Raw genomic sequence first — 12,936 nt, 5'->3', positions numbered from 1 at the left:
TACCTTTGAGGCATTATAAGCAACAGTTTGATAGTTTTCAGTAAGTTTACACTAAGCAGCCAAACTCCTAGCAGGTTCTTGAAGCAGCAGCTGCTGGTTCCTGCAGTATTTGCTTCTTCTGTCCACTAGATGGCGCAGAAATCGCTTTACTTTTTAGTTGTTTTGAGTAAGACTCCAAACCTACATGTTTTTTGTGGGGTTTTTTTGCATGTTTTTTTTTTTATTATTGCCTAACAGGAAAAATGCACACTTGAGTAAAACCCAGTATAACCCAGATTAGCCAATAAAGTCTAAACCAGGCCGCCTCCTCTTCGGCTGAGAGGTTTCAGAACATCTGAAAGAAGAATGTGGAAATTCTTGATGAGTGATTACAGAGCGTGTGGTTTTCACAGAGAGAAGCTGGTCGCCTCCAGGCATTTACGTCATGTAAATTAGTCCAGAAGAGGCCTGGAGGAGAGAAACCGGGTCGTCTGATCCAGAACCATGATGAGCAGCAGTTAGAAACTGTAGCTATTCTATCCCACCTTAGCATCATCCCTCCACCACCGTGCTTTAGAAATAGCAAAAGGTGTTTATGTTGTTCTGTCTGGTTTTATCCATGATGCAGCAGCCATAACTTAATTTAAACAGCTTTTTCCTTCGACCTCCTCAAAGAATCAGATCTTTTTCACTCTGACCTGAGAGCCTGTAGTCCCAGCAAGCTTGTAGGTTTGTGCTTATGCCCTTAAGGATGTTCTAACATCATCTTTTTTGGCAGCAGACTTATTTAATTTACATTTGACTCCTTACAAAACAGCCTCTCTGATCAAAGTCCTAAATCTGTATAAAACTTCAGACTCTTGGGGAACTTTTGAAAGACTTTTAGGTTTCTGGAAAGGCATAAAATCAGCATGTAGGCATTAACCTGATTATTTTAATTATCGTAAAATGTGTTGTTTTTTTTGGTCTTTATTCATCTTTGGTTGAATGTTATAATGACGTATAATCCTACTTTATCTAATTTCAGTGAGACCTCTGGCTAAATTCATTTTAATCAAGGGTGTCCTGATCTTTAGTTTAAGCACAATTAAATGTTGTAATAAAATACCCAAAGTTCTGTTCTAAACCAAAACGGCAGACATGGATTCCAGAAAATAAAACAGACAGTTTTTTTGTATGGTTTCATTTCCCTTTAAGCTCAAGTGAAATCAGTTCCAACGAAAACAAACAACAGAAAAGAAACATGTCGTTTTCACGTTTTCCACAAACAAACAAGAAAACATTCAAGGTTCAACATTCAGTTTGATCAGTTTAACATTTAACATCCTTTTTGATTAAAAACAAAAATCAAACATAATCTTAGAGCTGTGGCAGCAGGTTAACAGAGTGGGATGAACCAACAGAACATCAGGATCTAACTCTCCATCATCAAAACAGATCTTATGGCTTCTTCCTCAGTGCTTTTAATTTGCAATAATCTGAAGCAAACAGAACTTTAATGAGTCCCAAGAAAACAAACATTTCAACCTACTTGTCTTTTTTCAAAAGATTTTCAGAAAATTAAAACCAAACATAAAAATATATCTATTATTTCCCCACGCATATAAAAAGGTGCAAACTCAAAGATATATTTATTAAAACACAAATATGGTTTAAAAAATATACTTTAAATGCTGGCCCAGAGTTAGGTCTGGAAGCTTCCCCCTCCTTGCAGGAATGAAAGGCACTAGTGGACGCAGTCCTCGCACCGCGTCGGATTAACACCAGAGAAAGCGGAACGTCCCGTCGGCAGCAGAGAGGCGGCGCTGCTCCTTTAGTAGGGGGGAGGGGGGTTCTGCAGCTCCTCGTACTTTGGAAGTCTGGGGGTGAAGATGGCGGGAACGCTGAGCAGGACGGTGGCTGTGTTGCGCTGGCGCAGCTGGTGGATCATGATGCAGGACAGGATCGTGCCGAGAACCTGAGAGACGAGAAGCAGGGATTACTAACAGATCTTTAGATGTTTGAACTCCACACGGATAAAACTAGGGCTGCCAACTCCCTGATAAAAAAAAAAAAAAGGGGTACACCTCATGGTGAGAAAAAGTGCGGCGACACACCATGAAGTTTGCTTTATATTTATTATCGTTGATTTTTTCCCCATTCCTCCCTATATTTCTGTATCCTTTTTTTTTCCAGAGGCGAAGATGCACCGCCCCCAAAAAGCAGCGCTGCAAAAAATGGAAATCTAAATGAGCCATTTTTACTTAAATTAAGTGCATTTTTTCTGGAATTGAGGTAAATGAGATACTTTGCCAATAGAACAAGATAATTTACATTTAAAATAAGAAAAAAACAATTGCTTTGTCTTATTTAAAGTGCATATTATCAAATTATCTTGTTTTATGAGTAAAAATACTCATTCCATTGGCAAATCATTTTATTTATCTGCTAAAATGAGGGGTAAATACACTCAATTTGAGAATTTTTTTACTTAAATCTATGGTTTTAGCAGTGAGTGTCAGCATTTCAATTACTCCGTTGGTCCCCCATACTGCTCTGTTTTCTTTCGCAATCGTCTCCGTGGGCAACACTTGGCTCGACCAATGGGATGAGGGTATTCTGGATCGTTACATATATGCTGTCAGCTCATTGGTCACAACGCAGATCAAGGTCCAGGAACAAGTTTACCGTAAGTTTTGTATCTAACGTGTCCTTGTTCTTCATTTTCTATTTGATTTTTACTGAATATTTTATTTACTGTCACAGTAAAACGGGACAAAGTGCGTCCGTTTTCCACTAAATACGGGACAGGGACTTCTTTTTCTAAATACGGAACGATTCGGTTTTTTTCCAAGGAACGGTTAGAAACCCTAGATAAAACCTTTTTATCTAGAAGGGTTTATTATTTCCAGCCGAATCTGCCTTGATCCTTCAGAAGCTTTCACCCTGAACTGAAGCCTCTAAATATGAACTTTGAAAGTGAAGCAGCTCGGAGGAGACGGAGCGTCTGTTTACATTCCTGTTTTGTTTCCCGGCCTCTGAAGAAGCAGGAATTAAACAGCATGAAGGTCACAGAGGCGTAAAGACAGACTATCTCTAATCTGAGCAGAGTAAGCTGATTTCTTCAGGCTTACTTCATGTTGAGAACAGCTCCTGTGGCGCAGCGGGACTTTAAAACCAGGTTATGTTGCTCTAAGAAGCCGCTAGTTTAAATAAACTAAAGGTTTTACTCACAGCCAGAGAAGCCAGAGTGAAGACGACCCCGAGAACGATGTCAGCCAGCAGCAGGACGTAACGCATGAGGATGGGGAAACAGGGCTGTAGGAGGGAAGAGGAGCAGGGGTCAGTTTAAACGTTCATATGATTCAGTTTTACTGCAGATGAGCGCAGGTTTACTCACCTTGCTGTAGATGGATCTGCTTTGGGTGAGATACTGGAAGAGACAGACACACAGAAACATGAGCGTCTCCAGGTGGATCAAACACGTGAATCTGACGGAGGCTGAGCTCAGGTACTCACCTGGTAGCCGATCCTCCTGCACTCATACTCCTCCTCCTCCTCAGGGTTGCAGATGCATGTAGAGGGTATGTCGCCATTCCAGTCTCTGTAGCTGAACAGGCCACAGCAGTGCAACTGAAACCACAGAAGAAGAGGGAAGAGGTTACAGAAACTTCCAGGAGTTTCCTCCAAATGTGGCGGCTGGCTTTGCTCCCATCAGCCCACATGGAACCCAGAGGTGAGGCTCTCTGCCGAGGCGTCCTGAAAGGTTTTCTACCAGAACCCCGTTTGTTTCACTCCTTAAAACATGGCAGACATGGAGTCAATGCATGGATGCAAGAATAAGATCTCAGGTTAAATATGCATCCATGCAGCTCTTTTCTGTGGAAAACTTGAGCAAACTTGGAAATAATCCTGCAGCAGGATGAGTTAGAAACCCCGTATTTTATTTTTTCTAATTAACCTTTATTTAAACAGGAAATAATCCCATTGAGATTAAAAACCACTTTTTCAAGGAAGTCCTGGCCAAGAGATACATTAAATTAAAGGTACATAAAAAAAAACCATACCAAGTAAAACAATTACAGATCATTGAGGCTGCTTGAAATTCTTTCACTTTCAACTTAAAAGCATTTAAAGATAAAAACTCAGTCAGCTTCCAGTTTCTTTGTAAACATTCCACGCACAAGGAGCTACGTAGCTAAAGGTTTTCTTCCCTAGCTCTGTGCGGGAACAGTGATCAACAGCTGATCGTTGGATCTCAGGGCAGAAGAAGCCATGCTTTTCTGTGGAAGTACGTTACAAATGTTAGAGGGCAGTAATCCAAGAAGGGCCTTGGAAATAAAAGCTTAGGAATGAAACTGCCTTCCAGCAGCAGCTGCTGCCTCTGCTAGATTGGCTGGGATGAAACTTTGAGAAACAATTCTCTATAAAAAACGTCCTTTCAGAGAAACTGCTTTTTCTCTCAGATTTTTTTTACAAATATTTTTATTTTCGATCTTTTAATTTTTTTATTTTTAAAAAAGGAGAAATGCAAAATCTGTTACAAAAAAAATAAATGAAACTAATTCCTTTTTTAAATCCAATATCAAAACGAAAAAGCAAAGTTCCCCTTAAGACCTTTTTTTCTTTAAAAAAAGGAAGTTTTTCAAAGTTTCACTTCAGGATTGAACTTCTTTTTTGGTTTTTCCTTTTAAGAAGCATTTTCTTCTGCAATAATAGTGAAACAAAATTCACTCCATAGCTTGTAGCTTCCCTGCGGCAGACGCCGTTTTCGGTTTTTCTACTGATGGCTGAGAATCACACGGCGGCGTTTTTCATGTGGTGTCGACCAGCATGAAGAAGTCAAAACCTCCAGCTTGTGATTGGCTCTAAGGAGGGGGTGGGGGATCTCCTGTGGTGGGCTTCTGCTGATGTTCCCATGGCAACGCCGACCAGAGGTTTCCAGACATTCACCCGAAAAATAGTTTTAATTGCTTCACTCTGCATTTGTTTTATATATATTTACATTTATAGAGTAATATTCATTTCTACATCAATGTATCAATCATTGGCTAAAATATTAATTATGCTATTCAAATCATTTTAATGTTATATTTAACATTTCAGTGATGTATAATATTAGAAGTTATCAATGATGGGTCATGAGCTCAAAATTAGCTAAATGAGTAAAATAATTAATGTGATAAAAAAAAAATCAAATTACAGTATCCCTGAACGTTATTAATTCACTTTATGTTTAAATAATTAAATTAATATAGAGTAAAATAACTGCATGTATTCTTAGGGGTTCCTCAGCTTATTTAATGGAATATTTTTATTTTTAGGGGTCACAGCTTAAAATGTTTTGGAAAAACTAATAAATAATTAAATGCAGCTTACAATGGAACATTGAAATGGATGCGTTTCATTATACGCTACGAGTCGCATCACAATGATAAAGCGTTTAAAGCGCCTCCCCAGCTGCACTCTGGGAACATCTGGGTTAAAGGGAAACGGAAATCTAAATATTTACGCCAGCAAACATCTGACCCAGCTTACGACGGTGCAAAATTTATTGCGTATTAAAGGAAAAATAACCACTTTATTGGTCAGGGAACAAGATGAGTGATGCTTTTTTTTTTTAGTTCTGCTTTTTTTAGTCAGAGCAAATGTAGACGTTAAAAACAGGAAGTAATGAAGGAGCACGGAGGGTTAATGAGAGACGGCCGTTTACATCCTGATGGTCAAATGACTTCCTCCAACAGGTGGAGGTCGGCGCCTGTATTTGCTAAGCAAATAAACCAGAGCAGGATGGAGGTTACAGCAGCGGCACTTTGCAAGAAAGAACAGTGACGTGTTTGTGGTTCAGGTGGGCACCAACAAGGCTTTGAAACAAGCAGAAAGGAAACTTTTAACCACACAGGAGGTGGTATAACCTTTCATATCCATCACAGTTTTTTTCTTCTTCCTGTAGGTTTTTGTTGAAGCTTAACTTGAATTGTTTTGCCTGAACTTGAACGGAGGCTTGATTTTAATATTTCAAAACAAACTTGGAAAATGTTAAATAGATTCGAGAGAATCTGCTGGAGGGGGGTTAAATATCTCACCTTCTCCTGCAGCATGTCGGCCATGTGCTTTATCTGGAAGGATGCGTCGCTGAGAGGCAGAAACTCCTTGAACTTCTCCTCCATGATGCCCTCCAACTACAAAAGCAACAAACCAAACGGAGCCAATAAATTCAGAGCAGAAACATCAGTCCAACTAATCCATAAATTCCCTCAATGAAATAAAAGTAAATACATTTCACTAATAAATTAGTAAAATACAAATAAAAGAAGAAAACATTTAATCATCTGGAGAAAAAAAAAATGTCAATTTAATTTCTAAATTGAAAAAAAAAATAGTTTAAAGTTTTTCCCCAGTTTAAATTTATCTAATCTATTTTCACTATCTTTGCTTTATTACACTTTATTTCTTATTCAACCACTATAACCAACCAACCAAAATAAAAGCATAAAATGAAGTCCGATTTCTTTAATATAAGAAGATCAGAGTTCAGCCGATGCTTCAATGTGAAACACATCTTATCTACAGGTATTATTTATGTCTGTAGAAGTCTAACAATCCTCCACTGTCACTATGCATTGCTATTGGAGAGCAGCTATTTAGCAAGTTTCTATGGTTTCATGGCTTTAGTTTGCAGTTTTTCAGTAAAATAAGATTGAAGTCTTAAAGGTGTTTGGTGACACTAAATCATGAATGTCCAACTCTTTTTAAACCTTCTTTAGCATCATCAGGTCTTCAAATAAAATTTTGTTTTCATAATTTCCTTTGCAAAGAGATCATTGCTCTAGTATTTCAACCTTGCTGCTATTGATTTATCTGTCAGCCATTTTTTGCTCTTTAAAGAGCCTAAGCCTCCATCTTAGATACCGATATGTGCTGATATTTTTAGCTTGATTCCTGAAGCTGATATTTTTTTTCCCCATTTCCATTTTAATGGAATAAAAATGACACATTGATAAACAAAAATTGTTTTAAACAAAACAATAAAAAAAATTATAAACAAATAAATCAAAACAACAATGGAAATGTTGGCCTCAAGTTTAAAACATGTGTTGAAAGTCATTTAAAAAAACAAACGCTTAAATAAATTAGTAACGACCAAACCTGGAAAGATCAGTAATCTGGGATCGATTAGATCGAACAGAAACTATAAAATTAAGGGAATAAAATCAGAATTTTAGGTCTAAGAGAATAAAAGGGTAACATGATGAGATTGAAGTCATATCCTGCTTTAATCTAATGCATGCCTAGAAAAGGATGTAATGATGTCACAAGCAAGCGTCCTCTCTCTTTTACTTCTTTCCCCAACCTCAGCCGGTGCATTATTAACACAAGGTTTTTTAAGATGGTTGAAAATAAAGACGGCTCTCTGCATCATCCTCCCTCAGGGTGGTTTTTCTTCCTGCTTCTGTGTGGCAGGAAGCAGGTATTAGTAATGTTCAAGTCGGATGAATGTGACCTGGTTGTTCAGAAACGGGTCGCATTTGAAAAGATCAGGTAGTGGTTGCCTACGAGCAAATAAATAAATAAATAAAAAACTAAAATTGGATTATGGTCACTTCAGGCTGCAGTTTGGGTGATTTATGTTCATATCTCTATTGAAGCTTCTCTCTTATCAAAATTACTTTTTATTCTCGTGATATTCTGACTTTATTCTCTAGCTTAGTATAGCCCTGATTCTCTGTCATACAGTTCAAATGTTTACTGATCAAATCCAACAGTTTGGTGTGAAGAATTGCTTCTGCTGGAGGAAGAGAGACGTTACCTGAGGACGTGCAACAGCTGACGGGATTCCTGCTCGGATCATGAGCAAGGCTCCGAGGATCATGCAGACCAGGAACTGAGGGAAAACAGAAAGGAAAACCAAGTTTGGACCAGAATGTTACATCTGAGCCATGCTGGACCTCTGGGAGACGCACATTTCTACGCCATCAACAGCGGGACTGGACAGATTTAACTCATTTATTTATACAACATCTAATTAGACTTTAATGAACGTGGCAGGTAGGTGGTTAATAGTGAACAGAACCATGGACTGAAAGCGTTTGTGCTGGTTCTGACCCAGAGCGACCTCATTTTCCACCCAGTAAAGCATTTAAAACATTAAACTAGCTAATATTTCCATCATCTGACCTCTGATGAATTGATCCATTTATGCATCTAACAGAACTGATTCTGAGGGGTATTAAAAAAAAACGATAAGCAGAAGTCCTGACGTTCTTGCAGCTGTTTTAAGTTCCTGTTTAGGACTAATTTCACCTCTGACAAAAATCTGCTTGCATGGCAACAGCTCCAACATGATGAAACATTTGAAGTCACCAGAATCTCCAAACTAACAACATCCTGTTGGATCAGAAACTGCTTCCCGCAGCACTCACCACAATCAGAGACGCTTTGCTCTCCTTGTAGGCCCCGTAGGCCCCCAGGAGGCTGAGCATCATGGTGACGGCGCCCATCACGTACAGGCAGATGATGCCACTGGCCCGGCTTTCCATCTGCAGAAAAAAAGGGTTCAAATTTAGACTTTAAGGACACCTTTAGTTTAGTCCGTTCGGTTTGTTCTCTTACGTTTGAGTCTTCCTCACTGCTGGTGAAGATCTGTGACAGCACGGCGAGGCCAATGATGATCCCCCCGACAATCTGAAAGTAAAATAAGATTAAATTTATTCATCCAGCCTGTTGATAACGGTCAGTTCTGCTCCAGTTACGAGAAAACCCACAGAGATAAAAAGAAAGTAACCTAGGTACTAAGCTGTTGGGTAACAGGATGTTACCCTGAAAGAAGGATCTCTTTTATGATTTCACCTAACTGCTTCCTCCCAGCATTCAACCTTCAGCTCTAAAATAACACACATAAACAGACAGAAAAAGTGTCTGCTCCGTCTCTGGCGCCAAGCTTCGTTTTCTAAACTGATGACCTTTAACATGAAGACAGATAAACACCCTGAAATCAGCTTGAAGGTTGTTTTTTTGGGGTTTATTAATGTTAGTTCAGGATCTAAACATGCAGTAAAAAAGCCACAGGCTTCGTTGCTAAACAAGGAACCATTTCCCTGTTTGTGAAACTTGAAAAACTTGTTTGATTTACACAAAGTTGCGGCCTGAGCTCAGCTGCCTGAACATGTCCAACCAGAGCAAACACCAGTGCCAGCAGGTAACCTGAGTGCAGGGAACGCCCACAGGCCTGGTTTTATGAAACCACACTGAGAAAAATAAATAAATCAATAAATAAAACAAGAGCAGAGAAATTAAAACAGTTCCTGCTGTTGATACAAAGATTTAAAGCTGATTTTTAAACTAAAACAGAAACAAAAACATGACAAAGAAAGAACTATTTAGGCTTAAATCATCCAACTGTTGAAACATCTTTAAAAGAAAATACTTTTACTCATTTTATCCTGGTTTAAAAAGAGTGGAAAATAAATCCTGTTGTAAAAGTAAAAAGCTTAGACTTAGAAATAAAAATAAAACATTAACATAAAGTGTGGGTTTAATTAAACAGAGGATCATGTGAAACTTTAATGAGGATTCATTTATAGCCAAAGGGCCAGTTCACTTTTTACTTTGTTTTATAAACCACAAAACACCCAGTTTGATCAAACTAAAACATCCAAGATAAAAAGACAACCTAGAATTAAGCCATTTTTTAAATTTTCTCCAAAAAATCGTATGAATAAATTGACAGCGCTGAATGTTTGCGCAGTTTTTCTAAACTTTCATTTTAGCGGCACACCTGTTCCCTTTGGACCTGATGCCATTAAACTACAGTCATCGCCACACCCAGAAATACACGATTAAATAAAACATATGACCGACTACAGCGTTAAAATACACTTTGTTTGAGTATAAAACGCTCAGTATGACTCGGTATTAATGTGTAATATAGCTGAAATGGCGCTAACGGTCCTCAGCTTTAACTGCGCACTTTTAATTCCGACCCGGTTTCTGGATAAAAGCGGGAAACTTACCGCGAAGAACAGGTTAAACCCGATAAAAGTCCGTTTGAGGCAGGTGTTTATTTTAGCCATGTTTGCGAAGGAGAACAAAACAGGAAAAAAACAACTTTTAACAGCGACGTTTCCGTCCGGAGAGGGTGCGAGTTCAGAGAGGAGATGGAGGACGGCCGGGACGTCTGATGGATATATGCAAGGGGCGGGGTTTGTGTTGGCTTTATTCCCAGGGCGGGGCTTGTGTAAGAGTTTTACTTAAAACGAAAGTGTTCCGGGAAGAGATGAGTGGAAAAACCCAAAAAAATGAGGACAGAGTTACGGGAACAAACTGACAGCTGGGAGGATAGACTCACTAAAAAGATTTCATAATTCTGTAAAATAATGACAAATAAAATGAATGCATTTTATGTGGCTTTTTTTCAGTCTGTAGGATTTGTCAGTAAGTTAAGTTAGCCTCAGAGTTTTAAATCTGAGAGTCAAAGTGAGGTCATGGGAATATATATATATATATATGCCTAAAAAGTGGCTCAGACAGCTGCAGCTGACCCAGAACCCTGTTGCCTGTGTCCTCACTAAGACTAAGTAAATAGAGCACATCACCCCAGTTCTAAAGTGCTTACACTGGCTCCATGTATCTAGACTTTAAAATACTTCTGTTAGTCTATAAATCCCTGAATGTCTCAGCACCTAAATACATTGCAGACTTGCTATCAGTGTATCAATCCTCCAGACCACTCAGGTCTTCTGGATCCAGCCTGCTCTGCATACCTAAAACAACAACTAAACATGGAGAAGCATCATTTAGTTCCTATGCTCCACTTATCTGGAACAAACTTCCAGAAAACTGTAAAAGTGTGGAAAGCCTGAGTTCCTTTAAATCAAGACTAAAAACACACTTGTTTAGAATTGCCTTCGACTGTTCTAGTTAAACAGTTCAACTGAAATATCATTAGTTCAACTTTTTTATTTTTTTTTAGTCCGAAAGTTTTTATAGTTCTTTTTTGATTCTGCATTTTTTATTTTATTTTCTTCCCTACTTGCTCTTATTTTGTTTTATTTTCCTATATTTTAATCATGTAAAGCACCGGAGACATTTTCAATTATAATCTGTTACTTTAAACAGAATTTAACACTGAAATAAAATTAGGTTTTTATGCATCCATGTTATACATTGAATTTTTGAATAACAAAAAGAAAAATGGAACATTTTTCCATTTAAAAATCTAAAGTGTTTTTTGAAGTAGAGAACAACAATCGTTCAGTTTGGTATATAGACAATTTCCTGATTCACATATTTTATAAAACACCTGAACTGACCGTTTTTTATTTATTTATTTATTTCTGTCTTAATGTTCGCAGTGGGCTTTATGCTGTCCTGCAAGGCTTTTAACCTGGTTTTGAATGGAGACACAGTCATTCTGAGGCACATTCATGAGCTTATTTATTCCCAAAAACTAAGACTGCTTGTTTAAATGATTGGATGCAAACTAATGAATTTAATAATAAAGCACAGAACCGCAGAGGAAGTCGGAGCGCAGCAAGACGGGAGAAACAGAGGAAGCTGAAGGCTTTGCTTTGCGTAGGAGGTTTGGAGCGCAGCGGTGCAGAGACAGAGGATCTGGGATTTTGCTGTAAGACACTGTCGTCGGACATCATGCGGTAATTTCTAAATGTTTTAAATCAGGTTGGGTCCAGATTAGCCAGCAGGTGGGTCCGGATCCGAACTGTGGTCCGCTAATCCATGACCTCTGGTATAGATCCTCCTCTTCCTGAGGAGGATGAGGAGAGCCCACCTGCCCCCACCCATCCTCACCACCTTCTACAGAAGCACCATAGAGAATGTTCTGACCAGCTGTCTCACTGTGTGGTGTGGAGGCTGCAGCGCCTCAGACTGGAAGAAGGTGAGAACAGCAGAGAGGATCATCAGGGCTCCTCTTCCCTCCATTATAGACATTTCCTCCCAGCACTGTGTGTCCCGAGCCCATCATCAATGACCCCTCACCCCCCCACCATGGACTGTTCTCCCTGCTGCCCTCTGGGAAGAGGCTTTGCAGCATTTGATGCAGGCCCAGCATATTCTGCAACAGCTTCTTCCCCAACTGCTGAATGTTGAAAACGAAAAAAATATATAAATAAATCTGAATATTGGAAAAACTGTCAATTATATCTGAGTCTTATGTTTACATTTTATCACTGCTGCACTTTAGGAATTCGAACTGTCTTGAGAGTTGTACAGAACGAAACTTTGTTTTTTCTACACCCTGTGTATCCAAAATGACAATGAAGTTTCTCTAAGTATTAACAGTAGTGGTATCATTCTAGTTTATTTTTGTTCTTCATTAAGTGAATTTTGTTACCACTTCCTTCTTCTGGTGGTTTATGAGGGGGTGATGCAGAAGCTGTGTTTGGTTCTTTCTCTCTGCTTTTTGTCCAATTTTAATGCATTCTTTCATTCATTAATGTTCTGGTGAAGATTCTCAATCATCCAGGTCGCAGCGTTGAGTTCAAAGTTTTATACCGTAGCCAACAACTGGCCAGAATTCATTAATGATGCTTTTAAATCACGTGACACTTATTTTTAGCCAATCTTAATACATTTACTATTTTTTTTATTAAGCTTTAAAATGGGATAAAAATCAAATGCAGTGACCTTGTGCAAAACACGCAAAAGCAGGACATTGCAGTTCTCAATTTATAGTTAAATAGTAGAATTATGGATGCAACTATTAAATGCAAATCGATTAATCCAAGCATGCCCAAAGTCGGCCGTCAAAGGCCACTGTCTTGCAGGTTTTAGAGGTTTCTCTGCAAGTGACAGCGAGAGCCAAAAGTGGTATCCGGCATGCCAGTTTTTAAAAATGTATATGCCTGTTGACATATGCCTGTTGGGAATTGGTCTTTGCCAGTTGGGAACCAGTCTATGCCGGCTGCCAAATGGCATAGGCCGGTTGCCAGCAGGCAAAGGCCGATTCCCAACAGGCAT

General features: G+C 38.8%; 1 protein-coding gene across 1 annotated transcript; it reads right to left on the bottom strand.

The window, feature by feature from the left end:
- Positions 1-1,097: 1,097 nt before the first annotated feature.
- On the bottom strand, positions 1,098-10,152 carry LOC107089058 (tetraspanin-8-like). Its single transcript, XM_015381585.1, has 9 exons — positions 9,972-10,152; positions 8,572-8,643; positions 8,382-8,498; positions 7,769-7,843; positions 6,045-6,140; positions 3,478-3,591; positions 3,359-3,391; positions 3,193-3,276; positions 1,098-1,936 (listed from the first exon to the last, which is right to left on the bottom strand). The coding sequence occupies exons 1-9, from the start codon at positions 10,029-10,031 to the stop codon at positions 1,793-1,795; spliced, it is 795 nt and encodes a 264-aa protein (XP_015237071.1). The 5' UTR covers positions 10,032-10,152; the 3' UTR covers positions 1,098-1,792.
- Between the last annotated feature and the right edge of the window lie 2,784 nt (positions 10,153-12,936).

The sequence above is a fragment of the Cyprinodon variegatus genome, unplaced genomic scaffold (assembly GCF_000732505.1).
Source record: "Cyprinodon variegatus isolate N-32 unplaced genomic scaffold, C_variegatus-1.0 Scaffold237, whole genome shotgun sequence".
NCBI classification, from domain to species: Eukaryota; Metazoa; Chordata; class Actinopteri; order Cyprinodontiformes; family Cyprinodontidae; genus Cyprinodon; species Cyprinodon variegatus.
Note: the sequence above shows the minus strand (reverse complement) of the source record. Positions and strands in the feature narration are given on the sequence as shown.

What these genes read in the sequence shown, in the direction of transcription:
- LOC107089058 (XM_015381585.1), bottom strand. Translation starts at nt 10,031, where the DNA reads ATGGCTAAAATAAACACCTGCCTCAAACGGACTTTTATCGGGTTTAAC. An exon ending in GCAGTGAGGAAGACTCAAAC is followed by an intron (nt 8,499 to 8,571) that starts GTAAGAGAACAA and finishes TTTTTTCTGCAG; the next exon opens with ATGGAAAGCCGGGCCAGTGG. An exon ending in CCGACATGCTGCAGGAGAAG is followed by an intron (nt 3,592 to 6,044) that starts GTGAGATATTTA and finishes CTGTGGTTTCAG; the next exon opens with TTGCACTGCTGTGGCCTGTT.